The sequence below is a fragment of the Hyperolius riggenbachi genome, chromosome 3 (assembly GCF_040937935.1).
Source record: "Hyperolius riggenbachi isolate aHypRig1 chromosome 3, aHypRig1.pri, whole genome shotgun sequence".
NCBI classification, from domain to species: domain Eukaryota; kingdom Metazoa; phylum Chordata; class Amphibia; order Anura; family Hyperoliidae; genus Hyperolius; species Hyperolius riggenbachi.
This window is the reverse complement of record NC_090648.1, coordinates 99,865,669-99,893,579: the sequence shown is the minus strand read 5'-3', so window position 1 is coordinate 99,893,579 and position 27,911 is coordinate 99,865,669. Positions and strand designations below refer to the sequence as shown.

The 27,911-nt window shown below is 42.6% G+C and overlaps 1 protein-coding gene across 1 annotated transcript in view; it reads left to right on the top strand.

Moving 5' to 3' along the window:
- Positions 1-27,911, top strand: part of PIWIL2 (piwi like RNA-mediated gene silencing 2) — a 217,451-nt gene that overhangs the window by 70,577 nt on the left and 118,963 nt on the right. Inside the window, exons 6-10 of the mRNA XM_068274691.1 lie at positions 2,455-2,565; positions 5,029-5,146; positions 8,268-8,392; positions 11,178-11,258; positions 14,327-14,440. Of these exons, the coding sequence (XP_068130792.1) occupies positions 2,455-2,565; positions 5,029-5,146; positions 8,268-8,392; positions 11,178-11,258; positions 14,327-14,440 (549 nt within the window). The remainder of the gene's footprint in view (positions 1-2,454; positions 2,566-5,028; positions 5,147-8,267; positions 8,393-11,177; positions 11,259-14,326; positions 14,441-27,911) is intronic.

Sequence of the window (27,911 nt, the reverse complement as noted above, 5' to 3'; positions counted from 1 at the left end):
AGAAAGTGTTTTTAAAACAAAAAAAAGGTCAACCTTCAAATAATTATGTTCAGTTATGCACTCAATACTTGGTCGGGAATCCTTTTGCAGAAATCACTGCTTCAATGCGGCGTGGCATGGAGGCAATCAGCCTGTGGCACTGCTCAGGTGTTATGGAGGCCCAGGATGCTTCGATAGCGGCCTTAAGCTCATCCAGAGTGTTGGGTCTTGCGTCTCTCAACTTTCTCTTCACAATATCCCACAGATTCTCTATGGGGTTCAGGTCAGGAGAGTTGGCAGGCCAATTGAGCACAGTAATACCATGGTCAGTAAACCATTTACCAGTGGTTTTGGCACTGTGAGCAGGTGCCAGGTCGTGCTGAAAAATGAAATCTTCATCTCCATAAAGCTTTTCAGCAGATGGAAGCATGAAGTGCTCCAAAATCTCCTGATAGCTAGCTGCATTGACCCTGCCCTTGATAAAACACAGTGGACCAACACCAGCAGCTGACATGGCACCTCAGACCATCACTGACTGTGGGTACTTCACACTGGACTTCAGGCATTTTGGCATTTCCCTCTCCCCAGTCATCCTCCAGACTCTGGCACCTTGATTTCCGAATGACATGTAAAAGTTGCTTTCATCCGAAAAAAGTACTTTGGACCACTGAGCAACAGTCCAGTGCTGCTTCTCTGTAGCCCAGGTCAGGCGCTTCTGCTGCTGTTTCTGGTTCAAAAGTGGGTTCATGCTTCCATCTGCTGAAAAGCTTTATGGAGATGCAGATTTTATTTTTCAGCACGACCTGGCACCTGCTCACAGTGCCAAAACCACTGGTAAATGGTTTACTGACCATGGTATTACTGTGCTCAATTGGCCTGCCAACTCTCCTGACCTGAACCCCATAGAGAATCTGTGGGATATTGTGAAGAGAAAGTTGAGAGACGCAAGACCCAACACTCTGGATGAGCTTAAGGCCGCTATCGAAGCAACCTGGCCCTCCATAACACCTGAGCAGTGCCACAGGCTGATTGCCTCCATGCCAAGCCACATTGAAGCAGTCATTTCTGCAAAAGGATTCCCGACCAAGTATTGAGTGCATAACTGAACATAATTATTTGAAGGTTGACTTTTTTTGTTTTAAAAACACTTTCCTTTTATTGGTCGGATGAAATATGCTAATTTTTTGAGATAGGAAATTTGGGTTTTCATGAGCTGTATGCCAAAATCATCAATATTAAAACAATAAAAGGCTTGAACTACTTCAGTTGTGTGTATTTGAATCTAAAATATATGAAAGTCTAATGTTTATCAGTACATTACAGAAAATAATGAACTTTAACACAATATGCTAATTTTTTGAGACGATCCTGTATAACATGGCCAGTTTGCTTGTTACTACAAGTTAATATTCCCATTGAACATCTCTACATCCTGCTACCTCCATTATTGCTTTACTTACCGGTCCCAGGGTCCAACGCTGGCCTCTCAAGATGCCGCCCCGGGAGACTTCCAGGCTCGGCGTGGACGCTGTCCTCCAGCTGCAGCACCCCGTACTTGCTCTAAGTAGCGCATGCCATCTTATATCTTTTGTTTGCCGTTCTGCAGAAAATCAGGAGAAATGATGATAAAGTGTGTATATATATATATATATCTGTTTCTAACTAACATGAACTGCACACTACTAATGGGGTTCAACCCCCACATCTCCCAAGAAACTAGCCCCTTCCAGTTGCATTTTCATGAAGCCGAATGGCAGTGTTTGTAACCACGTGTGTCGGTGCCTGAGGCAATGTGGTTACAGGGCAACAAAAAAATGGCCTAATGACATGTCTGTGTGCATCTGCTGTTGCGCTCACTTGTGCATCTGTGTTAAATAATGCCTCCAGGTTGCCCATGCCATATACTTTCAAGGCCCTGACAGAACCATATGAGCAGCTGACAAGCAGTGAACGCACCGGTTGTCAGCTGTCCATATAAAAGAGGCCGAAAGGATGGTTTGATTGTGCCTGCATGTCTGTCTGCCTTCTGATCTGTATACCAGATTAGCACTTCTGCCCGGAAATGGGTTATGGTGAAATAGGGCCCTAAGCGAGTACCAACTTTGGGCCCACCCTTGACAATTTTTTTTTGTTAGATTTTGTGTAGGCTAATGTCAACTGGGCCTCTAGTCTCTCTGAAGGCCCTAGCCACCTGCCTAAGCGTGTATATTCTGGCTCTGATTCTGCCATTTAGTTCTGTATTCATCAACAAGTAAAGACATCATCTGCTTGAAGTTTGTGTGCATTCTGCAAGTCTTGGTCTAGTTTCTCAGTGTGCGTCAGTCTGGTAGGTGTGCTAGCCAACAATCTTCTCTCAAGTATATTGCTTTCTGTACAAAGTTGTGTAATGTGTAACTATATAAAACATAAATGCATATACCTTTATTTTATCAGTTATGTAGTGTTGGTTAAAAAAAACAACACATTTCTTTGCAGGGAAGTTTTACCTAAGCAAGGCTCAAAAGGCACTCCCACTCCGCTTGGACTTAATTCGATTAGGATTATCTGCAAAAATGAAGCGGTATATCAGTACCACGTAACCTTCACGTAAGCATAAACACCCCCCCCTTTTTTTTTTACCTTATAATGTACAACTGAAATGAGCCCTCTTTAAAAAAAAAAAAAAAAAAAAAAAAAAAAGCGTTTAGCCGTTACCCTGCAGTTAAAAAGGGTAATGCAACTCAATGGAACCGTCCCAGTGTGAAAAGGGGCCTCAGGCTTGGGATGCCAGTGGACTGAGTAGCTGGATTTTCAATAATTATTGGCCGCCTTGGTTGAGTTTCCTCTAGTTTGTGTGTGTGGCACTGAGTAAGAAAGCTTCCTTATCAGCTGCATTTACTTGCTTTTAAAGAACAACTATAATATGGAGGTTGCCATATTTATTTTCTTTAAACAATACTAGTTGCCTGGCTGTCCTTCTGATCTATTTGTAGTGTTTGAATAACACCAGAAACAAGCATGCGGTTAGTCTTGTCAGATCTGACAATAATGTCAGAAACTCCTGATCTGCGGCATGCTTGTTCAGGGTCTATGGCTAAAAGGATTAGAGGCAGAGGATCAGCAGGATATCCAAACAACTGGTATTGATTAAAATGAAGTAAATATGGCAGCCTCCATATTTCCTCTCGTTACAGTTGGCCTTTTAAAGGGAAGGTCCGAGCTGCATTAAAAAAAAAAATCTACTTACCTGGTGCTTCTTCCAGTCCCTTGCAGCTGTCCCGTGCCCTCGCCGCAGCTCTGCTCCCCGCCGGTGGTCTGGGGTCTCCTCCGGTGCAAGATGCGTACGGCGCTTGCACGAGTGGCTCTCGGAGTCCCGCTGGCGCAGTACAGTCCGGATGACGTCAGTGCAACTCTGTGGGCTGCTCGTTAAGGCGCAGTAGATGCCAACCTGGCAATTTGCACTGGAGGAGACCGGGAGCCAACGAAGCTCCGGTGAGGGTACAGGCCAGTTGCCAGGGGTTGGAGGCAGCCCCCGGGTAAGTAGATATTTGTTTTTTAATTATCTCAGACCTTCCCTTTAAGAAGCTAACCTCAAGTCACATGACCACTAGTTATGCATAATGTAGTGCTTTGGGCTTAATTTTTACTGGCAGATATGCACTGTTAATGTTTTACTAATATTAGGGGAGCAGATGTTCAAACAGTTTTGGAAGCTGCCCATACATATATAAATAAGTGAGGATACTGTTATGAATATTTCATAAGATTGAATAACTTGTGCAGTTTAAGAACAGATGTTGTATGAGCCCAAGCTTTTAAAAGTAGACTAGTAATGCAAGAAATATGTGAGCAGCTATTGGTACCTGTAGTCCTTTTAGTGAAGCTTGTTTTCTGACCATAATCCCTTACTAAGTTACTCATGTGGAAAAAGTATGTATAGCAGGTAACTTGCCTCTCATAAACTGCACATTCATCCCACTCTACGGAACTAGAAAGTATTTTGGCCAGATGATAAGCATTGCAGAAAAGCAATTAGCCTCCTAAAAATGGGGACACCAACATTCTGCAGCAATGAATTTACGCTGTAAAGGGATTCCTTAAAAAGAACATGAGTTGGCAAAGTATAGTGGAAAAAAAAATTCCATACTACCTGACCTGGGGGGGGGGGGGGGGTCAAGCCAGATCAGGTATTGTCCATTACCACCACTTCTGCTTCCCATAATGCCTGAGTTTAGTTTTTTAAAACAAAATAAATGACAATGAGCCTGGGGTCACAATGCAGCTCTATGCTTCTCACCAGAGAGCACAGAAAGGCGGCGGGGAGGCAGAGCTAGGGCATTGAAAGGTGGGGAAGGGGAGTTCCTAACGCCAGAATGGGGCGCTTTGCAGGAGTGCCTCTCTTGCAAGGGGCTCCTCTTCCCCAATTAGTCTACCTACAAGCTAGTTGCTAGCAGATTCAGGGAGTTGCAATGTGCATCAGGGGGCAGAGAGCAGCACAGAAAGGAAAAACAGGCATGCCATTTAGCAGGGAACATGCCTTTGTCTCCTAACTATCCCCCCCCCCCCCCCATCCAAATCCACCTTGGGTGCACTTTAAAGTGTACTTAAAGGCAAGAAATTGCTCCTAGGATCCTAAAGGGGCTTCACCTGTTATCGTCACCAGAGGGGACGCAGCTTTCTGGAGACTCGCACAGGCTCAGTATCGGCTTCCCCTCGGGCTCTGAGCATGATCTGGTCCGCTCTGCTGCCCAGGTGCGAGGAGCCTGCGCAGTAGAGGGGACACGATCGGGCTCAGCTATTTCCGTCTGAGCCCCAGTGGAGAGCTGCTAGTGTGTTTGCGCAGGCAAGCATTGGAAATATTATTACTCTGCACTGTTCAGTGGAGCCAGCGCTGAAACCAGCTGCATGCGGAGGACAGAGGAAGCCTCCTCTGGATCCAGAGGCTCCCTCCTCTCAAGGTAAGTATCTGTTGTTTTTATCAATTGTATCCTACAGATTCTCTTTAATATAATTCCCACTGTGCCTATTGTAGGTTTCTTGCTCTTTACATTTTTTTTCCTGTCTTCACAGGCCTAATGTGGAGTGCCGCAATATGCGCTTTGGCATGTTGAAAGATCACCGCTCAGTGACGGGACAAGTTACGGCATTTGATGGTTCTATTCTCTATCTGCCTGTCAAACTTCCACAGGTACTTGGGATATTTGGATGTGGTGTTGCTGTAGGATACATTGTCTTAGTTTCCAGAGAACTTGCAACACCTTTTTATTTATTCACTTAGTACCTGCATGTGGCAAGGGTGCTGTGTAGTAAACTAAAAAAAATGACAGATTTTGCTAAACTGTAGGATGACCAGTAAAATATTGGGGCCATTTGTAAAATTGAAGTCAATTCATTACCAGCCTTTCATTAACCTGAGCCACTCAATATTGGATGTGTGTGTGTCAGTACTAAGCTTTGTTTAACCCATTCGCGTTCCGTCGTTTTCACTTGAGAAATGTTCACCTCCCATTCATTAGCCTATAACTTTATCACTACTTATCACAATGAACTGATCTATATCTTGTTTTTTCCGCAACCAATTAGGCTTTCTTTGGGGGGTACATTTTGCTAAGAGCCACTTTACTGTAAATGCATTTTAACCGGAAGAATAAGAAAAAAACGGGAAAAATAATTATTTCTCAGTTTTCAGCCATTATAGTTTTAAAATAATACATGCCTCCATAATTAAAACTCACGTATTGTATTTGCCCATATGTCCCGGTTATTTCACCGTTAAAATTATGTCCCTATCACAATGTATGGCAACAATATTTTATTTGGAAATAAAGGTGCATTTTTTCCGTTTTGCATCTATCACTATTTACAAGTTTAAAATAAAAAAAAATATATAGAAATATTTCATCTTTACATTGATATTTAAAAAGTTTAGACCCTTAGGTAAATATTGACTTTTTTTTTTTATTATTGTAATGGTTTTTTTTTTTATATTAAACATTTTATTTGGATATTTTTGGGAGGGTGGGATGTAAACTATAGTTTTATAATGTAATTGTGTGTTGTTTTAAAAAATTTTTACTTTTAGTTGTAGTTTTACTTTTTGGCCACAAGATGGCGGCCATGAGTTTGTTTACATGACGTCACTCTAAGCGTAATACACGCTTAGAGTGACGCAGAGGGGAGGCAACGGCCAGAAAAAGCGCAGCTTCCGAGAGAAGCTGTGGCTTTTTCAGCGGGGGAGAGGAATCAGTGATCGGGCACCATAGCCCGATACATTGATTCCGTGGCTACCGAATCAGCGGCCGGGAGTGCGCGTGCACGCGTGCGATCGGCCGCGGGAGCGCGTGGTAGCGCGCATGGTTCCTGGACGTAGTTTCTACGTCCAGGAACCAAAATAGGTTAACCTAAATTTATACATAGATTTTTGGCAGGGTATTTCCCTTAAAGCACACCTGAACTGAGAAGAATATGGAGGTGGCCATATTTATTTCTTTCTAAACAATCACCTGCATCTTAATGCTTTTAACCATAGCCCTAACAAGCCTGACTGAAGTCAGACGGATTAGCCCATGCTTGTTTCAGGTGCGTGATTTAGACACTACTTAATTCACTTGAATAGTCAATTGGGCATGCTTTTTGCCGCACTGAGGTTTCTTCATATTCCTCTGGTTCCATTTAAAGCATACACCACTTACTGTGTTAAAATAGCCTTGCAAAATGTAATTTTAAAGCAAAAGGATCTCTTTCCTTCTGTTTTCCCTGGGAAGCGGTCACTTGATTATACCTACAGGAAGATGCCAACCCACTGTCTTTCACCCAGCATAATGGCCCCTTTCCACTCACATAAATATATCTCGGTCCTCTGCTCAAATGCAAAGGTAGGTGGATAGGCAACATTGGTTTTCATGGTCAGTCTGCCAGAGCACCAGGCAGGGCACCAATAGAAAAATCCTGCACACTCAAAAACTACTTCTGAAAATACAATTCAAGTTTAAGCACTTTATTGTCATTGTGTAACACAACGAAATTACTTTGCATGACAGCCGCACACTGCATATAGGTAACACAGTGCTAGTAAGAAGGGTAGAAATAGAATAATTATACAAGTATGCCTGGCATTTCAAATATTTCAATTACACTTTATTCAAATATCTATACAATTATACTTTATTTAAAGATATCTTCACATGAAAAATTCCGTGCCACATCAAGGGAATACCTCAGCAAAACGATATTTTTAAAAAGGCAGCCAGCGTCCATCATTGTGCAGGTTTCCACTGGATAACGTGGCTACACAGTTGTAGAATTAATGTTGATGCTGAATCAAAGCATAGCGTGTCTTCAAACAGCAATAGACATTGGCCTGGAGCGAGGCAGAACAATCTGGGCAGGAGGAGGAGATTACTAGCCATTGATTTCAGAGGCAGAAGGGAGGAGGAGAGGACTGAATTTACACACAGGCAAGCTGATAGCATCTCCAGCCCTCAGCCTGTGACAATGTGGCAAACAGAACATGGCTGCCCTCGTATCACAGGAATAAATAATCATAAACTTTTGAAGCTGTTTGCAGCTAGCTATGCTGTGTAAACTATCTAAACTTTAGATAAGATATATAGACAAGTTACTTGTTATAGTTAGTTTTTCATCTTGGATCCGCTTTAAAAACAGTGTAATTCGTCCGCCAGCAATAGCTGGCAGACAAATTGCGTCTTTCCCATGGCGGCGTGGAGGCGGAATAGTAATTAACGCAGATGGGAGTTGTTCAGGACCTCAGAAAGCCGTTTAATGGCTTTATGCTGCGCCCAAATTTGTCCGTGCCGCTTTTATATGTATCCGCCTGGAGCTGTTTCGGGCAGGAAGTCCATTTTCAAGCCATAAAACGTGTACGCACATTAAGTCAGGTTGGTGGCATTGATATCAGCCACACCCTTCTCTGTTAGTACAAAGTAGAGGATAATACAGAGGTTTGGTAGTTCTCTACAAGTTTGTTTTTTCCCCAAAATGAGTGGAGAGGATGGTAAGGCCACATACATACAACTTTACCATAAGTTGGTACTGTATTAACTTTGGCACGGGGTCACTTTTGCCTCATCTCATTGGGATAAAATGTTGCTGACTAGTTTCTGTAACTGTGTATTATAACTAATTAAACTTTTTGAAACAAAATACAGTCTCTATTCTTTATATTTTTCCTAACTATTAATTGCTTGAACTTGGTTCATGTGAAAGATTTGCATCACATATATACACAGAAAATTACAAGAATGTTATGTGGTAAAATGTCTCCTTGTTGTGTTATCTTCTATCTGCAGACTGTCGATCTAGAGAGTGAGCGTCGCACTGATGGTCAGAAGATAAAAGTCACCATACAAATGACCAAGATCTTGGAACCCAGCTCAGACTTGTGCATACCTTTTTATAACGTGGTGATCAGAAAGTAAGTATTTATTTATTTTTGAAGATCTTCTTGAGGAGAAACGTTAGTCTACCCCGGAAACCCTGTTCTTTCATCTCTGGCTGGTGAAGGGTTGTGTGCTGCGTAATGCCACTCTGACAGAATAAGTCCAGCAGACCTACTGAAATAAACCTCTCTGCTTCCAAAATAACGAGTTGCATGTTTTTTGTTGACTCCTGGTAGTTTTAACCTTCCCAGCGTTCAATTTCCCCAGGATTTCTGTGCAAACAGTGATAAAATTTATTTTTAAAACTTTTTTTTCCCTGTAACTTGCCAAAATGTGTCAAGCAAGGGTCTAGTATACAGTGCAGGAGAGTATTGATGTGTATGCATGTTTATACTGTTCACAGCATGTTTTTTTGAATGGACATTTCTGTCCATACCGCTAGGGAGGTTAAAGGGAATCTAAATTGAGAGAGGGATGGAGGCTTGTTATACTTATTTCCTTTTAAACAATGCAGATTGCCTGGCTGTCCTGCTGATCCTCTGCCTCTAATACGTTTAGCCATAGACCTTGAAATAGCATGCAGATCAGATGTTTCTGACACATTTATGGGTACTGGGGGGCGCTGCTTTGTTGTGTATTCAGAATTTCCTCCTAGACATAATTTCCACCGCTGTGAATTATTGTCTATTAAATCCAGTCAGATTGGATACGTACTTCTTCCTCCTGCTGCAACCTACTCAAGTGGGGTTCTCCCCTTTTCCCACTTACTAAAAAGAGGGTCTACATATACAGTAATAGGTGCGCTGGATGTATATATAAATTGTTACCTGTTATAAATGATAGTATTTATTTTAATGATAAATATTGTGTTGTAGTGAACACCCCCTATTGCCTTGACCATGCAGCAGGTTCTGCATTGGTGCAGAGACTTGATTTTACAGGTATGTAAAAAGTGGGTGTGGCCAATCATTGTGAACATTTAACAAAAGGGGAAGCAACATATTATCACACAGTATAATAGTACATGTAGTTCACTTTTATTTAGGTTCCCATTAAAACAAATGTGCACCAGCTACCCCCTTCCCATAACTGCTACATAACAGCCTTTGCATTATGGAAAGGCTTGCAGTCAGGAGGCATGGTCCTGCCTGACTCCAAGATGATGATTTGAAGTCAGGTGGATAGCTTGGGGCAGAGCTTCACAATGATTGGCCACACGTAATTAACATGGTTACGGCGGTGCTGAAGTCAGACCCTGCGCAGTGCCATGCAGGTGCCAACCTGACCTGACTCGTCTAGCACCTTTAGTTTATCCACATTGCTTGATACCCCACCTGTGCAGGTTTCCTGCAAAACTTGCACTGTTGGTGAGCCTTGCAAACAGGTCTAGTGGTAGAACTTTGAGGCCTTTGTATAGATCCATGTCTGAAAATGTATTCAGAAAAAAGGGAGAAGGAGTTGGAGTCGAAGGACCTATAAACTAGGTGTAGTTTATTATTTGAAGTTTAACCACTTCAGGATTCGGCGTACGCTTAACTACGCCCCTGAATCCTGAAGTGGATTGCATGGAAGTTCCATGTCAGTTCACGGAGTGTGTCTCCGTGAACACCCTGCGAGCCGCCAATCGCGGCTCGCAGGGTAAATGTAAACACACGGGAAAGATCTTCCCCGGTGTTTACATATATACGGCGCTGCTGCGCAGCAGCGCCGTAAAGGAGATCGGCGATCCCCGGCCTCTGATTGGCCGGGGACCGCCGGCACCTGATAGGCTGAAGCCCATCCGGCGCAGGACGGAACTCCGTCCTGCGCCGCTCACAGAGGGAGAGAGAGGGAGGGAAGGGGAAGGAGGCCAGGAAGCGCTGCGGAGGGGGGCTTTGAAGAGCCCCCCCGCAAGCGCAAGCAGCCGGCGGCGATCAGACCCCGCCAGCAGGACATCCCCCTAGTGGGGAAAAAAGGGGGGAAGTCTGATCGCCCTGGCTGCTATCTGATCGGTGCTGCGGGCTGGAGAGCCCACGCAGCACCGATCAGCATAACCACCCCCTGGCACAGAAGTGGTTAAAGAATGAGAGTCAGACATAGTATCTCGGGGGGCATGTGTATATATAAGTAGATTAATATTTGTTCTTCTTGCAAAACGTATGTATTGTACTGTCCAGGGTTTTTTTCAGTGAATTTTATATAGTAAATAAAGAGAAAACTAATCCAGACATTCTCCATCCTTTTTTTTTTTTTTTTACTCCTCTGCTTTAAATGGTGTATACATTGCCCCACCCCCCTTGCCATTGAGCTCTGTACTAAAAACTGCACTGCCTTACCTAGTTTACCTTGTAAATACATGTGAGCAGCGTATACGTCGGATTTCAGCAGCTTCTGCAGAGGGCTGAGGTGATTTAGCTTCTATTTCCCTTCTGAACCTCTCCTCCTGTAATCTCCCTGAAATGTCCTCATCCAATTGGCCAGGAGCTGGAATGTTGAAGGGGGAGAAGCGGAGATGACAAGGATTTTTTTTTTTTAGCTTCCCTCTCTCCGGCAATGTGCAAGAAAAGAGCCACCAGGGGGGACTGCGATATGATTCATTACATTAGACAAATTTATTATTATTATATTGGAATGCTTGCAATGCAGACTGCATGTAGACTACTTATTAAACACGGAACAGTAGTTAATTGCTGTCAATCCCTCAATGATTGATGTGAAGATTTATAAGCCTAGGAAGCTATTAAGTTCACATTTAAATGTTTGGTGCTCATCTGATGTCCAATTAAATGAGTAGAAACTATTCCATATTGGTGGACCTTCTAGTTGTATATTTATTTTTAGGGTGATGAAAATTCTGGACATGAAACTGGTTGGACGAAATTTCTATGACCCTTCAAGTTCTATTGTACTGCAGCAATACAGGTGAGTTCGCCGTTGTTGGTTTATTTTGTTGCCTTTTTTACCACCAGGGTCATTTTAAACGTTTTGTGTGACAATCATTTGATAGCAAATGAATTGCTTTGGCAGGGAGCGAACTGGCCATCAAGTTTTGTGTTCTGCATTCACATGTTTACTGCAGTTTTCAATCAGCCAATTTTTGAGCACTATTTGGCTACAGTCCATGAAATTGCAAACAAATGTGGAATATCACACTTGCAAACCGCAATCGCAGAGCACCAGCAACCACAAAACGGAGGGACAAGTGTGCTTCCCTGCCTTTCAGTATGGAATCAAGTCACCATTACAACTACTAGACCAGTTATGGCAGCATTAAAAATGTTGTTATCATATCGAAGAAGCTTAAAGTTTTTGCAATATATTCCAAAATTCTGACTGCAAGCTGTCAGTGGTGACTTGAGTCTATATTACAAACAGCCTGTGATTCACTTGCACTCAACCCTTCCTTTCTTATTTTGGGGTTAAGGTAACTGTTACAGTGGGATGCGAAAGTTTGGGCAACCTTGTTAATCGTCACGATTTTCCTGTATAAATCGTTGGATTTTACGATAAAAAGTCAGTTAAATATATCATACAGGAGACAAACATAGTGATATGTGAGAAGTGAAATTAAGTTTTATTGGATTTACAGAAAGTGTGCAATAATTGTTTAAACAAAATTAGGCAGGTGCATAAATTTGGGCACCACAAAAAAGAAATGAAATCAATATTTAGTAAATCCTCCTTTTGCAGAAATTACAGCCTCTAAACGCTTCCTGTAGGTTCCAATGAGAGTCTGGATTCTGGTTGAAGGTATTTTGGACCATTCCTCTTTACAAAACATCTCTAGTTCATTCAGATTTGATGGCTTCCGAGCATGGGCAGCTCTCTAACTCCCACCACAGATTTTCAATTATATTCAGGTCTGAGGACTGAAATGGCCATTCCAGAATGTTGTACTTGTTCCTCTGCATGAATGCCTTGGTGGATTTTGAGCAGTGTTTAGGGTCGTTGTCTTGTTGAAATATCCAGCCCTGGCGCAGCTTCAGCTTTGTCACTGATTCCTGGACATTGGTCTCCAGAGTCTGCTGATACGGAGTGGAATCTATGCGTTCCTTAACTTTGACAATATTCCCAATCCCTGCACTGGCCACACAGCCCCACAGCATGATGGAACCACCACCATATTTTACTGTAGGTAGCAGGTGTTTTTCTTGAAATGCTGTGTTGTTTTTCCTCCATGCATAATGCCCCTTGTTATGCCCAAATAACTCAATTTTAGTTTCATCAGTCCACAGCACCTTATTCCAAAATGAAGCTGGCTTGTCCAAATGTGCTTTAGCATACCTCAAGCGGCTCTGTTTGCGCTGTGGGCGGAGAAAAGGCTTCCTCTGCATCACTCTCACATACAGCATCTCATTGTGTAAAGTGCGCCGAATGGTTGAACGATGCACAGTGACTCCATCCGCAGCAAGATTTTGATGCTGGTCTGTGGGTTGACTCTGACTGTTCTCACTATTCGTCGCTTCTGTCTATCCTAGATTTTTCTTGGTCTGCCACTTCGAGTCTTAACTTGAACTGAGCCTGTGGTCTTCCATTTCCTCAATATCTTCCTAACTGTGATAACAGACAGCTGAAATCTCTGAGACCGCTTTCTGTATCCTTCCCCTAAACCATGATGGTGAACAATCTTTGTCTTCAGGTCATTTGAGAGTTGTTATGAGACCCCCTTGTTCCTACTCTTCAGAAAAAATTAAAAAAGGAGGGAAACTTACAATTGACCCCCTTAAATATCCTTTCTCATAATTGGATTCACCTGTGTATGTAGGTCAGGGGTCACTGAGCTTACCAAGCCAATTTGAGTTCCAATAATTAGTTCTAAAGGTTTGGGAATCATTAAAATGACAACCGTGCCAAAATGTATGCACCTGTCTAATTTTGTTTAAACAATTATTGCGCACTTTCTGTAGATCCAATAAACTTCATTTAACTTCTCAAATGTCACTGCGTGTGTCTCCTATATTTAACTGACATTTTTTATCGTAACAACCAACGATTTATACAGGAAAATCATGACAGTTAAAAAGGTTGCCCAAACTTTCGCATCCCACTATATCTAGGCGTTTTCTGGCTTATGCATACATGTCAGTTTTAAAGGAATACTGTAGGGGGTTGGGAGAAAATGAGTTGAACTTACCTGGGGCTTCTAATGGTCCCCCGCAGACATCCTGTGCCTGCGCAGCCACTCACCGATGCTCCGGCCCCGCCTCCGGTTCACTTCTGGAATTTAAGACTTTAAAGTCTGAAAACCACTGCGCCTGCGTTGCCGTGTCCTCGCTCCCGCTGATGTCACCAAGAGTGTACTTCGCAGGCACAGACCATACTGTGCCCCGTTACGAGAATGGAGGTCTTACAATTTCTCCACGCCTACTTCCCGTGAGGTACAAAGACCCACCACCTTTTGTACACACATGGTTTATGGAGAGATTCTGAGATATGTAGTTTAGCATATAGTATACTACCTGCTTTGGGTGTCACTTGGTCACATCTGTCTTACCTGTCCATCAGGTGCAACTAGGTAGGAGAGAAGATTAGTACTGTTTTTATTCATATATTGCTATTACATTTTGCTTTGTTCAATTTTTTTAATTTATTTTTTGGACTTCGACTGGTTGTGGACCAGCATAGTTGAAAACTATGCTCTAATTAAATCTGCCTAAGCCTGCCAGGGCAGAGAATTCAGCTTCTGCATTCCGAATGCCTTCTGCTTCCATTGTTTGCGCCAATACTCCGATGCTGCAGCCCGCTTGCTCTACTGTTGATTTCATTGGCTCCTGACCTCATGATTACTGTAAGCCAATCACAGTAATCTTTGTTTATAAAGGGAAATGCCGGTTCTGGTTAATTAAATCTTTTTCGCGTATAAAGACAATTGCTGGACTTCCACATTCATGTCATGACACCTAACCATGAATACAACCAAACCCAAGCATGTTTGTTCTTATTTCTTGATGATTTTTGTTTTTTTTTAACTAATATTAGTTTTCTTATAGATTGCAAGTATGGCCAGGATATGCAGCCAGCATACGGAGGACAGATGGGGGCTTGTTCCTTATGGCTGACATCAGCCACAAGATTATCCGAAATGATTCTGTGCTGGATATCATGTAAGTTACTAACTCGTCAACTTATGACTATCTTATAGGCAGCTCATCTCTAGTACGCTCATGGCTCTGGATGAGCATTTTGAGCGTTCCCCAATTAAATGCCTGGGGGGGGGGGGGGCAAATCATTCATCACTTCACCCCAAAGGGGTTTTTACCCTAACAGACTAGAGCGATTTTCACCTTTCAGTGATCATCCCTTTCATTTGCCAATAGCTTAATCACTACTAATCACAATGAAATGATCTATATCTTGTTTTGTTTTTTTAAATTTTATTTATTGTAGTTGACAAATATATACAGCAGGCTTTCTCAGCTAGGGTTCCCTGGAACCCCAGAGTTCCTTGGCATTCCCCCCCCCCGTCGTGGAAGAAGTATAAAAGCACGTTATAATCAGGGCTGTGGAGTCGGTCCAAAAATCCACCGACTCCGACTCCTCAGTTTAGGATTCCACCGACTCCACGACTCCGACTCCTCTAATTTGCATATTACAATTTTGTTGATTAAAAGTATGTAACATGAAATTCGGCTCTTAACTGCCAACGCTTAGGAATTTTACAAGACAACTGAAGTAAGAAGGATATGTAGACTACTATATTTATTCCTTTTAGACTAAAACTAGTCCTTGGTAAGAGTACTTGTAAAAGGTAAAAACCGGAACAAAGAACATCTATCAGGCCCTAGGCAATGTAAGTGTGGGTACATGTAAGAATGATGTGCAGGTACTCTGCAGGGGAAGAAGGAGATTGTAAACAGACAACACCTCTGTGTTCAATGTGCACAACATTTTCAGTGGATTCCCTGCAGCTCTGTGGGGAGTGCATATGTAGAGTATAGTACTACTGTGTAACAAAGTAAACCTGAGACAGATTAAATTAAAGTTTTATACATACCTGGGGCTTCCTCCAGCCGCCTTCAGGATAATCAGTCCCTCGTTGTCCTCCACCACCTGGATCTTCTGCTATGAGTCCAGGTACTTGAGCCAGTCAGGCGTAGTGCGCATGCACACACTCCGCCGCCAGGAGCATACTACACCTGTGCAGCACTATTGCGCAGGTGCAGAATGTTCCTGGCTGTGGGAGCGGCATGCGGCTGGACAGCGCTGACTGGCTGAATTACCAGGACTCATAGCAGAAGATCCAGGTGGTGGAGGACAGCGAGGGACTGATTAGCCTGAAGGGGGCTGGAGGAAGACCCAGGTATGTATAAAACTTTACTTTTCATCCGTCTCAGTTACCCTTTAATTTGTAGTCACCAAACCAAATTTTAATAACATATCAAATTATTTGATTTCATCAGCAAAGGGAGTGCATACATTTGCATAAATCAGCATCAATGCAGAATTATTTCCACCTCATTGACCATCTCTATTAGTGACACGGCTACACATCAGGCTTTATACTTACAACATAGATGTTATTTAGTATATATAAGAGATTCCTGTGTACACATCATATATACAGTCACAATCAGATATGTATATCTGACCTTAAAAATACGGGGACTGCTTTATTGAAACAGCACAAGTAACTAATTTTGATTGGTTTATTTCATTTTTGTGGACTAAGCACAGCTATTACTGTATTTATACTGTATATATACATTACTTTTAATGACTATTATCTGAGAAATAGAACATTTTATCATATCTTCTATTTTAATTACAGTTACAAATTCATTAGGAGTCGGAGTCGGTGCATTTTTTCCCGACTCCGACTCCAGGCACCCAAAATTGCCCGACTCCACGACTCCGACTCCACGACTCCGACTCCGACTCCACAGCCCTGGTTATAATAGGGGGTACTGTAAAAAGGAGCACTAAATTAAGGGTCAGAATAATTATGAGCACAGTATAATGAGTGGCAGTGTATTAGGGGGTAATGAAATAAACAGCCTCACCTACACTTAAAGGCCATGCCTCCGGAAAAATAAATGCAGGGGTTCCTCGAGATTTAGAAATTCTTTGCAGGGGTTCCTTGAGATCCAAAAGTTATTTGCAGGGTTCCTCCAGAGTAAAAAGGTTGAGAAAGGCTGATATATAGACATGAACAGTACAGCAAAAGGAAATGGTTACAGCTAACAATATGCAATATCATAATATAGAACGTTCTTGTCTCAATTATTATCCGGTTCAGCGCTGCAGTGCCAAAAATCTCATGCATCCGAGCAATGTTCACCTCCCATTCATTCGCCTATAACTTTATTGCTACTTATCACAATGAATTGATCTATATCTTGTTTTTTCCACTACTAATTAGGCTTTCTTTGGGTAATACATTTTGCTAAGAATTATTTTTTTCTAAATCCATTTTAACAGGAAGATTAAGAAAGAAATGAAAAAAAAATCATTATTTCTCAGTTTTTGGCCATTATAGTTTGAAATTAATATACGCTACCGTAATTAAAACTCATGTATTTTATTTGCCCATCTGTCCCGGTTATTACACCGTTTAAATGATGTCCCTATCACAATTTATGGTGCCGATATTTCATTTAGAAATAAAGGTGCATGTTTTCAATTTGCGTCCATCACTATTTATAAGCTTATAATTTTAAATAATATAATAACATACTTTCTTGACATGCATATTTAAAAAGTTCAGACCCTTGGGTCTTTATGATGTTTTTGTTTTTTTTTATTGTATTTTTTTTAAAATGAAAAGTGTATGTGGGTAATTTTTGGTGTGGGAGGGAAATTGCTAATTTTAAATGTAAAATAATGTAATTCTTTAATTAAAACTGTGTGTGGGTGTAGTTTACTATTTGGCCACAAGATGGCCACCGTGAGAAAAGTCTTGGATGCGAACGATGTCGCATCCAGGAACTTAAATGCAGGGGAGTTGTTTCCTGGGGGGCAGAAATACCACGCTCTCTGGAGAGAAAGCGTCGGTATTTCTGCGGGGAAGTTAGATCGGTGAATGGGAATTATATTCCCATTCACTGATCGGGGGGCGGGCGCGCGCCCGATCGCGCGCACCACGCAGGGAAAGTAGCAGTGCCTTTCTGGACGAGAAAGCTCGTCCAGAAAGGCCGAACTGGTTAAAGAAAAATGAAGGGAAGTCCTTCTGTTGTTCAAAAGGTCTCATAAGTAGACAGTCTATAGCCTTCTTGAAGGCATTCGAGTAGCTCCATCAATGTCTATGAATTCTTACTAGTTCTTAATTGCCCAAAGGGGAAAAAGAATAATGTGAGAGTATCGGACAGTCTTTACAATGGACCTTCTATAAAAGCTAAGTTAGCCCCTTCTGTTATTAAAATAGTCAACATTTTTGAACATATAAAAAGATAACATTAACATTAAAACTATGGGTCTCTTGAGTTTGCGCTAGATTATAATACTACTATTAGGGGTTGGAAGAGTTATATCTTGTTTTTATCACCACCAATTAGGCTTTTTGGGGTTGATATTTCTTTTCAGTTCTTTATTATCTATGCATTTTAAAGGGAAAAACAAGGAAAAAATACACTATTTCTCCAATATCATCCCCCATAGTTTTAATATAAACACTGCTACTGTACATAAAACCCACACATTGTATCTGCCTATTTGTCCTGGTTGTCACAAGATTTTAATTATGTTCCTAGTACAAAGTATGGCGACAATATATTATTTGGAAATAAAGGTGTATTTTTTGTGGGTTTTTTTCCTCACTAATCTCACGTGCACGTGAACGCACATGCACGCGCGGGAGTGCGCACAGCGGCAGCAGAACTGATTGACTTATAAAAACCTCCTGGAGCCATTAAGAGGCTCTAGCAGGACGTTTTTATAAGTCTGGTTGTCATTAAGTGGTTAAACCTATGTTTAATTGAAAAACATAGCTAATGTTTTTGATTTTAATGCCAGCGGCATGTTTCAAAAATATTGGGACAGAAGTAATAAATGATTGGAAAGTTGTGTAGTGCTAAAAAAAATAAATATACATATGGCAGCTATCGCTCTCACTTCAGGAGTCCTTTCATAAAGTGCTGCTGCAATGTCATGCATTGCATTAACCGCTTTCTGCCTTGTGTAGTGCGTATTATAACTCTTGCTTCTAATGGGTTAGTTAGAAATACCATTATTAATATTTACATACTGGGTATCCAAGCACTCATCTGGACATAGGTTACAAAGACAGCCCAGGCCTGACGCACAAAGTCTGAATGTGTTTTCTCTGTACAGCCAAACAATACAATACCTTGTATCCTGCATGAGAGGGTGAATGGTTTAATGTAACTACATATTAACATGTATGTGGCATTTGCATGAAATGCTGTGTTACATCTTTTTGACAGAGCACCTGCCAGAACATTTTCACTAATAATATAAGCACTGTGGTGTGGTGCTAGTTTCATTTATAATGTGATGACTGTTTAATCCCAGCCCTTTGTGCTTTTGGCTTTTATTTGCTTTTCAGGAAACCAGACTCATGCTGGCCATACATCGGTCAATTACAGTACAATCGGTTGACCAAACAAGAATTGGAATTTATTCAAAATTAATGAATGTATCGAAACAATAATCGGATTTTTGGGGTCATACACTAGGATCGATTTTTGTTCCATTTCTTGCCTTTAATCAGTAGGTTTCTGTGTTCGATCACATAGTAATAATATATCCAAATCGATGCACACAACCTTGATGTGTGGAACACCTAAATTGCTGATAACACATACGTTGGGGAAAAAAATTGATAAAAGGTCTAACACATAATTGAAAACACTCTCACATTTCAGTTCCTTTTCCATCGATTGAAATAACACATCCTACTTGATCAATTTATTGAAAAAAAATTAAATTAAATAACCAGGACTGTGGAGTCGAAGTCTCAGTCGGAGCAATTTTGGGTACCACGGAGTCTGAGTCGGGAAAAATATGCACCGACTCCTAATGAATTTAAACTGTAATTGATATAGAAAATATGATAAAATATTCTATTTATCAGATAATAATCATAAATTATATATATATATATATATATATATATATATATATATATATATATATACACATATATATATATATATATATATATATATATATATATATATATATACATATATATATATATATATATATATATATACATATATATATATATATATATATATATATATATATATACATATATATATATATATATATATATATATATATATATATACATACATACATACATACAGTAATAGCTGTGCTTAGCCCACAAGAATGAAATAAACCGATCAAAAATAGTTACTTGTGCTGCTTCAATCAAATAATTTGATATGTTGTTAAAATTTGGTTTGATAAATAGGAATTAAAGGGTACCTGAGACGGATGAAAAGAAAAATTTTATACACACCTGGGGCTTTCTCCAGCCCCCTTCAGGCTAATCAGTCTCTCGCTGTCCTCTTCCACCACCTGGATCTTCTGCTATGACTCCCGGTAATTCAGCCAGTAGGGGCAGTCCGGCCGCATGCCTCTTCCACAGCCAGGAGCGTTCTGCATCTGCACAATAGTGCTGCGCAGGTGTATTATGTTCCTGGCGGCGGAGTGTGTGCATGCGCACTGCGCCCGACAGGCTCAAGTGCCTGGACCCATAGCAGAAGATCCAGGTGGCGGAGGAGGACAGCGAGGGACTGATTAGCCTGAAGGGGGCTGGTGGAAGCCCCAGGTATGTATGAAACTTTCATCTGTCTCAGGTTTACTTTAAAGAAACACTGAAGTCTCCGAAAATACATCTTTTTATTGCAACAAGCTATTCAACATTATTACCCTAACTAAAGCGCTGCATCCCTGCGGCTGAAGTCTAACTAAATCCCCCCCCCAAACTCCCCTCGCAAAATCCACAACTTTCTTGGTCATGGATTTTGCTGCCCCGTGCGCTTCTGTGAGAGGCAGAGCTTTCGGCTGCAGCTCTGCCTCTACACGCGTCTAACAGTGCATATATCCACCTCTCCCCGCCCCTCTCATTGAAGTAAGACTGAGAGGGGCGGGCGGAGGCGGAGATGCACGCTGATAGACACGTGTAGAGGTAGAGCTTCAGCCGAAAACTGCCTCTCACGGAAGCGCTCCCCGCAGTGTGCCCCTGGGGAGTTTGGGGGAATTTAGTTAGATTTCAGCCACGGGGGATGCAGAATTTTAGTTAGGGCAATAATGTTGAACAGCTTTCTGCAATAAAAAGCTGAGTTTATTGAATTTACTGAGTCTCTTTAAGTTACACAGTAGTACTATACTCTCCATATGCACTTCCCAAAGAGCTGCAGGGAATCCACTGAGAATGCTGTGCACATTGAACACAGAAGTGTTTTCTATCACCCATAAACCTGGTTTAGATTGTGCATGAAGAATGTGTAATAGAGGAAGAATCCCCTCATTCCCCTGCAGAGTACCTGCACATCACTCTTACATGTACCCACAGTTACATTGCCTAGGGCCTGATAGATGTTCTTTGTTCCTGTCTGTACCTTCTACAAGTACTCTTACCAAGGACTAGTTTTAGGCCTCGTTCACATCTATGCAGCGCAGATGGCCGTGCGATCAGAACGCACGCTACCCGCTGCACTGCTGATCCCATCCATTGACAGTGAATAGGTCAGCTCAGCGCTTGCGGGCAGAATGCATGCAGCAGTACGCTAGCACATCGCCCAGCTGCGCAGCGCATTTGATGTGGACGGCAGAAGGGCTGTCTATACCCTTTTGCCGTTCTTGCATGTTGCCATACCATACACACTTCCAAATGCGCATGGAAGCGCGTATGATGTTACCAAGGCCTAAGTCTATGACTAATAGTATTAGAGGCAGAAGATCAGCTGGATAGCCAGGTAACTGGCATTATTTAAAGGGAACCTGAAGTGAGGAAAATTATTTAAAATAGACACATGACATAGCTGCAAATGAATATTACATACTTACCTCACTGTCAGTTCCTCTCAGAAGCTCACCATTTTCTTCTTACAGTGATCCCTTCCAGTTCTGACAATATTTTGTCAGAACTGAAATATACCAGTTGCTGTCAGTTATATATAAGCAGCTGTCAGTTACAACTGAATGTGCAAGGTAATGTCCATGTTTCCCTATGGCTCAAGTGGGTGATATTACATTTTAACATTCTGCTGACCAGGAATCTGTTAGGGGGTAATGGCCAATTTTAAAATGGAGGGCAGAGAAATCCATTGATCACAGTGGACAAACGGGACGCAGGAGAGGAGAAAGAGATTGAGGAGTAGACTACACATGAGGTAAGTATGACCTGTGTATGGTTATTTTGACTTTTTATTTTCAGTTCAGGTTCTCTTTAAAAGGGAATAAATATGGCAGCCTTCATATCCCTCTCAGTTCAGTTGTCTTTTAAAATTCCTAAGCGTTGGCAGTTAAAAGATGCATTTTATGTTACATACTTTCAATCAACAAGATTGTAATATGCAAATTAGAGGAGTCGGTGGAATCCTAACCTGAGGAGTCAGAGGATTTTTGTACTGACTCTACAGCCCTGAAAATGACGGCCAATATGAATTGATCGGACATAAAGTTGTGTAATCAATTTTCTGTCAATTCGATAATTTAATCGGTTTGAATAATCAATCTATATTTCGGTTTGAATAATCAAACAGAAAAACAAAATGACCAGTGTGTGGCCAACTTAAACGGGAATCTGAGATGGTGACTCTTCAGGCCGATCACTCCCTTGCCGCCTCCTTGGGCCGCTCCGATCCCCTGCTGGATTGCACGGTACATCACTCCCATGGGCACAAGTATTCTGCTACGCGGGAGAAGGAGAAGGCCCAGTGGTTTAATCCGCTGCCATCTATGGTACTCAAAACACTTCTGCAGCAATACTTTGAATCAGAACCCCCAGAGTCTAGCCCTAGGAAAGAAACAGAAAGGAGAAGACGGAAGATAAAGAGACAAATAAGTTGAAAAAGGATAGTGAGAAGAGTCCTTAGGATTGCGGTGTGACCTGGTTAGGTAGCGTCCAGTTATTGTCCCGCTGGCTTACTTTGTCGCTACGTCTGAGAGGAGATTGGTGCCCGATGTTAGGGGTTGTTCTGGGCGTCTGATTCAAAGTGGCTGAGGTTGATGCATGGCACCTATGGTGCAGTCGCCGGACTTTCCATGCGGGGCTGGGGCTATGTTAGCACTGCAGCTAGGACCCGTCCTGTGCTGGTTCTGTGGCTGGATGTAGTGCTGCTGGATCCAGTGTCCGGCCCTTGAAGCAGCTGGCTGTGTGGGTGGGAGATGATTGTTCGAGGCAGAGGGCTCCAGGATGGTTAGCTGGAGGAGTGATGGCCTAGATACATTCAGGCCTCTGCGGCAGCATCTGATCTTTTGTCGCGGTGTAATGGCCCCTGCGCCTTTAATTGTAGCGTCCTCCTGGTTCCACTGGCAGCGGTGGAGTAGCTGCCCACGTGGTGTATCCACATGTACAGTGGCTTGCAAAAGTTTTCGGCCCCCTTGAAGTTTTCCACATTTTGTCACATTACTGTCACAAACATGAATCAATTTTATTGGAATTCCACGTGAAAGACCAATACAAAGTGGTGTACATGTGAGAAGTGGAACGAAAATCATACATGATTCCAAACATTTTTTTACAAATCAATAACTGCAAAGTGGGGTGTGCGTAATTATTCAGCCCCCTTTGGTCTGAGTGCAGTCAGTTGCCCATAGACATTGCCTGATGAGTGCTAATGACTAGAGTGTGCCTGTGTGTAATCTAATGTGAGTACAAATACAGCTGCTCTGTGACGGCCTCAGAGGTTGTCTAAGAGAATATTGGGAGCAACAACACCATGAAGTCCAAAGAACACACCAGACAGGTCAGGGATAAAGTTATTGAGAAATGTAAAGCAATCTTGGGCTACAAAAAGATTTCCAAAGCCTTGAACATCCTATGGAGCACTGTTCAAGTGATCATTCAGAAATGGAAGGAGTGTGGCACAACTGTAAACCTACCAAGACTAGGCCATCCACCTAAACTCACAGGCCGAACAAGGAGATTGCTGATCAGAAATGCAATCAAGAGGCCCATGGTGACTCTGGACGAGCTGCAGAGATCTACAGCTCAGGTGGAGGAATCTGTCTATAGGACAAGTATTAGTCATGCACTGCACAAAGTTGCCCTTTATGGAAGAGTGGCAAGAAGAAAGCCATTGTTAACAGAAAAGCATAAGAAGTCCCAATTGCAGTTTGCCACAAGCCATGTGGGGGACACAGCAAACATGTGGAAGAAGGTGCTCTGGTCAGATGAGACCAAAATGGAACTTTCTGGCCAAAATGCAAAACGATATGTGTGGCGGAAAACTAACACTGCACATCACTCAGAATGCACCATCTCCACTGTCAAATATGGTGGTGGCAGCATCATGCTCTGGGGGTGCTTCTCTTCAGCAGGGACAGGGAAGCTAGTCAGAGATGATGGGAAGATGGATGGAGCCAAATACAGGGCAAACTTGGAAGAAAACCTCTTGGAGTCTGCAAAAGACTTGAGACTGGGGCGGAGGTTTACCTTCCAGCAGGACAATGACCCTAAACATAAAGCCAGGGCAACAATGGAATGGTTTAAATCAAACATTCATGTGTTAGAATGGCCCAGTCAAAGTCCAGATCTAAATCCAATCGAGAATCTTTGGCAAGATCTGAAAACTGCTGTTCACAAATTCTGTCCATCTAATCTGACTGAGCAGGAGCTGTTTTGCAAAGAAGAATAGGCAAGGATTTCAGTCTCTAGATGTGCAAAGCTGGTAGAGACATACCCTAAAAGACTGGCAGCTGTAATTGCAGCAAAAGCTGGTTCTACAAAGTGTTGACTCAGGGGGCTGAATAATTACGCACACCCCACTTTGCAGTTATTGATTTGTAAAAAATGTTTGGAATCATGTATGATTTTCGTTCCACTTCTCGCGTGTACACCACTTTGTATTGGCTTTCACATGGAATTCCAATAAAATTGATTCTATTTGTGGCAGTAATGTGACAAAATGTGGAAAACTTCAAGGGGGCCGAATACTTTTGCAAGCCACTGTATGCAGGAGCCCGGCAGTGCTAGATTGGCACACAGGAGGAGCAAAGCAACCTGGTCCCCTGGCAGCAGAGCGAGGTAGCTTGGTCCCATGGCGGCAGCCAGCCGCACCGACAGCGTCCTGTCTCCGGGGCTACCACATCGTCTCCTGACCACCCGCAGCAGTGGAGTGGCCCCTGGCCAGCCACATAGAAGATCAGCTCAGCGACGGTACTCCAGGATCCCCAGAATGAGGAGAGCCGGGGGAGCACCCTACGACCTCTCAGCACAGGTGAGCCGCAAGGGGAGGAGGGTCGGAGCCCTGTGTGCAGTGGCGACCTACTCCGGTGCCATCTTGGTGTTTAATGAGAGCAGGAAAGAGATTAAAAAAGGTCAATAGTTCATATATTTATATCTCTGTCACACTTCAAAGAATATGTCATTGAGCAAAAACAGTAAAAACTTAAAAAGTAGATTTAAATATAAAATAAAACTGGAATATATGAACAAGTCATTTTTAGGAGAAGGAAGATGATAGATACAATTGTTTCATTCATTTATTTTCACCTTTAATTTTGACAGGCTGTTTGACAAGCTCATTTGCATGGATTTTTTTTTTACTTTTGCTGTACTGTAGAAAACAGGGACTTTTTATTAGGACAAGTACTATACATAAGTTATCACATTATGCCACATGTCACTTCAGGTACACTTTTAAAAGATACCTGACCCAAGGCAAAGCTACCTAAGCTTTACAAAAAGGTATGTTTATGCTAGATTTGCACACCTCTGTACAATGTCCATGACGCCCCCCCCCCCCCCCATGTTCCCCCTGGCTCCCGTAATCACGCCTTGAAAATGTGACTTTTGCTAGAAGTTACATTTCCATACAGGAAGAAGCAGGCTTGCTGCATTGTTCCCTGCTATCACCCTCCCATTCCCTCCTCTTTCGGGGAGTGAATGGGACAAAGAATTAGAGGAAATGGGAGAGATCATCACAGCAAGCCTTGCCTCTAAAGAACAACCAAAGTAAGAAGAATATGGAGGCTTCCATATTTATTTCCTTTTAAACAATACCAGTTGCCTGGCAGCCCTGATGATCTTTTCGGCCTCGGTAGTGTCCGAATCACACCAGAAACAGGCATGCAGCTAATTTTGTCAGATCTGACAATTAATGTCAGAAACACCTGATCTGCTGCATGTTTGTTCAGGGTCTATGGCTAAAAGTATTATGCCAGGTAGACCATACATTTTTGTGTTAGATTTTCCTTCCAGATACATTTTTTTCCCAACATGTTGGAAAAAATCTATCTGGCAGGATAATCTAACAGAAAATTGTATTGTGTGTACCTGGCATTAGAGGCAGAGGATCAGTTGGGTTGCCAGGCAGCGCTGCTCATCAGGATTCCGGATATCCAGGTAACCCGGATAATCCAAACTTTTTCAACTATCCAACCGGATTTGGATTCCGGATAGCTAGGCCCAAATCCGGATAGCTATCTGCGGATAGTTGGGTGCATACCACGGATATCCGCAGGGTATCTGGATCTGAAATGCTGTAACTAAGGTGATGACGTCTTGGAGCCAATAAGAGGGCTCCCAGCAGAAGCCCTAGCAACCAATCACAAAGGGGAACCCTGGCCTGCACCACCTGACCTCATTGAGCCAATCAGAGGCCTCCCAGCCTAAGCCCTGGCACCCAATCACAGAAAGGAACACTGGCCAGCCCCCCTGTATAATGAGGGCTGCCATGATGAGACTAGAGTTGGGCGAACAGTTCGGCTGTGTTAGCCGAACTGCAGCCGAACTGTTCGGCTGCCCAAGCTGTCATTTATCTGTGGCTCTTACTACTTCCGGGTCGCAATGACCCGGAGTAGTACGTCTGCGCTGGCCCGGCGGAGCGCGTCCTAGATCGCGCTCCCGTTGCCGGGCACTCTCTGCGCATGTGTGTGTGACGTCATGAGTGAACTGTTCACCCAACTCTAGATGAGACAGATCGTCCTGGCTTGCTGAATGAACACTGAGAGACATGCGACAAGTGCTGGTGCCCTACAAAGGGCTGTACACAGTTAAAAACCTAAAGCTGTTCATTGATTAACCCCTTCACTACTATCACTACTCTGTAGTAAAAATCGTCAATTAGCTTGATTAATGTCTCATAGTGTGACACTATGACGCTGGGCCAAGGGCTGTACACAGTGATAAGTTGTTCAGTGATTAACCCCTTCACTATCACTACACTATAGTTAAATCGTTTATTAGCTTGATTGATGTCATAGTGTGACATTTAGAGTGTGTGCTGCTGTAGCTGCTATGTGTCTGTGTGTGTGCTGTGCACACACCAGGCCAGCTACTGCCTGCCACGTGCAAACATTTTGCACATGGCACGTGTTTGCACGTGGCACGTGTTTGCTCTTTGCACGTGTTTGCTCTTTGCACGTGTTTGCACTTTGCACGTGTTTGCACTTTGCACGTGTTTGCACTTGGCACGTGTTTGCACTTGGCACGTGTTTGCACTTGGCACGTGTTTGCACGTGGCACTTGGCACGTGTTTGCACGTGGCATTTGGCACTGGCACGTGTTTGCTCGTGGCATTTGGCTTTTTGCACGTGGCACTTTGCACGTGTCTGTACTTGGCACTTGTCTGCACTTGGCACGTGTTTGCACTTGGCAGGTGTTTCACTCGGCACGTGTTTGCACGTGGCACGTGTTTGCAGGGCTGTAGAGTCAGAGTCGTGGAGTCGGAGTCGGAGCAATTTTGGGTGCCTGGATTCGGAGTCGGGAAAAAATGCACCGACTTCGACTCCTAATGAATTTAAATTGTAATTAAAATAGAAAATATGATAAAATGTTCTATTTCTCAGATAATAGTCATCATAAATAATTTCTACATACAGTAATAGCTGTGCTTAGTCCACAAAAATGAAATAAACCAATCAAAATTAGTTACTTGTGGTGCTTCAATAAAGCAGTCCCCGCATTTTTAAAGTCAGATATACACATCTGATTGTGACTGTACAGTATATATGATGTGTACACAGGAATCTCTTATATATACTAACTAACATCTATGCTGTAAATATAAAGCCTGATGTGTAGCCGTGTCACTAATAGAGATGGTAAATGAGATGGAAATAATTCTGCGTTGATTCTAATTTATGCAAATGTACTCTTTGCTCATGAAATCAAATAATTTAATATGTTGTTAAAATTTGGTTTGGTGACTACGAATTAAATGGTACCTGAGAAGGATGAAAAGAAAAGTTTTTTTTATACATACCTGGGGCTTCTTCCAGCCCCCTTCAGGCTAATCAGTCCCTCGCTGTCCACCTCCACCACCTGGATCTTCTGCTATGAGTCCTGGTAATTCAGCCAGTCAGCGCTGTACGGCTGCATGCCGCTTCCACAGCCAGGGGCGTTCTGCACCTGCGCAATAGTGCTGAGCAGATGTAGTACACTCGTGGCGGAGGGCGTTCACGCACACCACGCCAGACTGACTCAAGTGCCTGGAC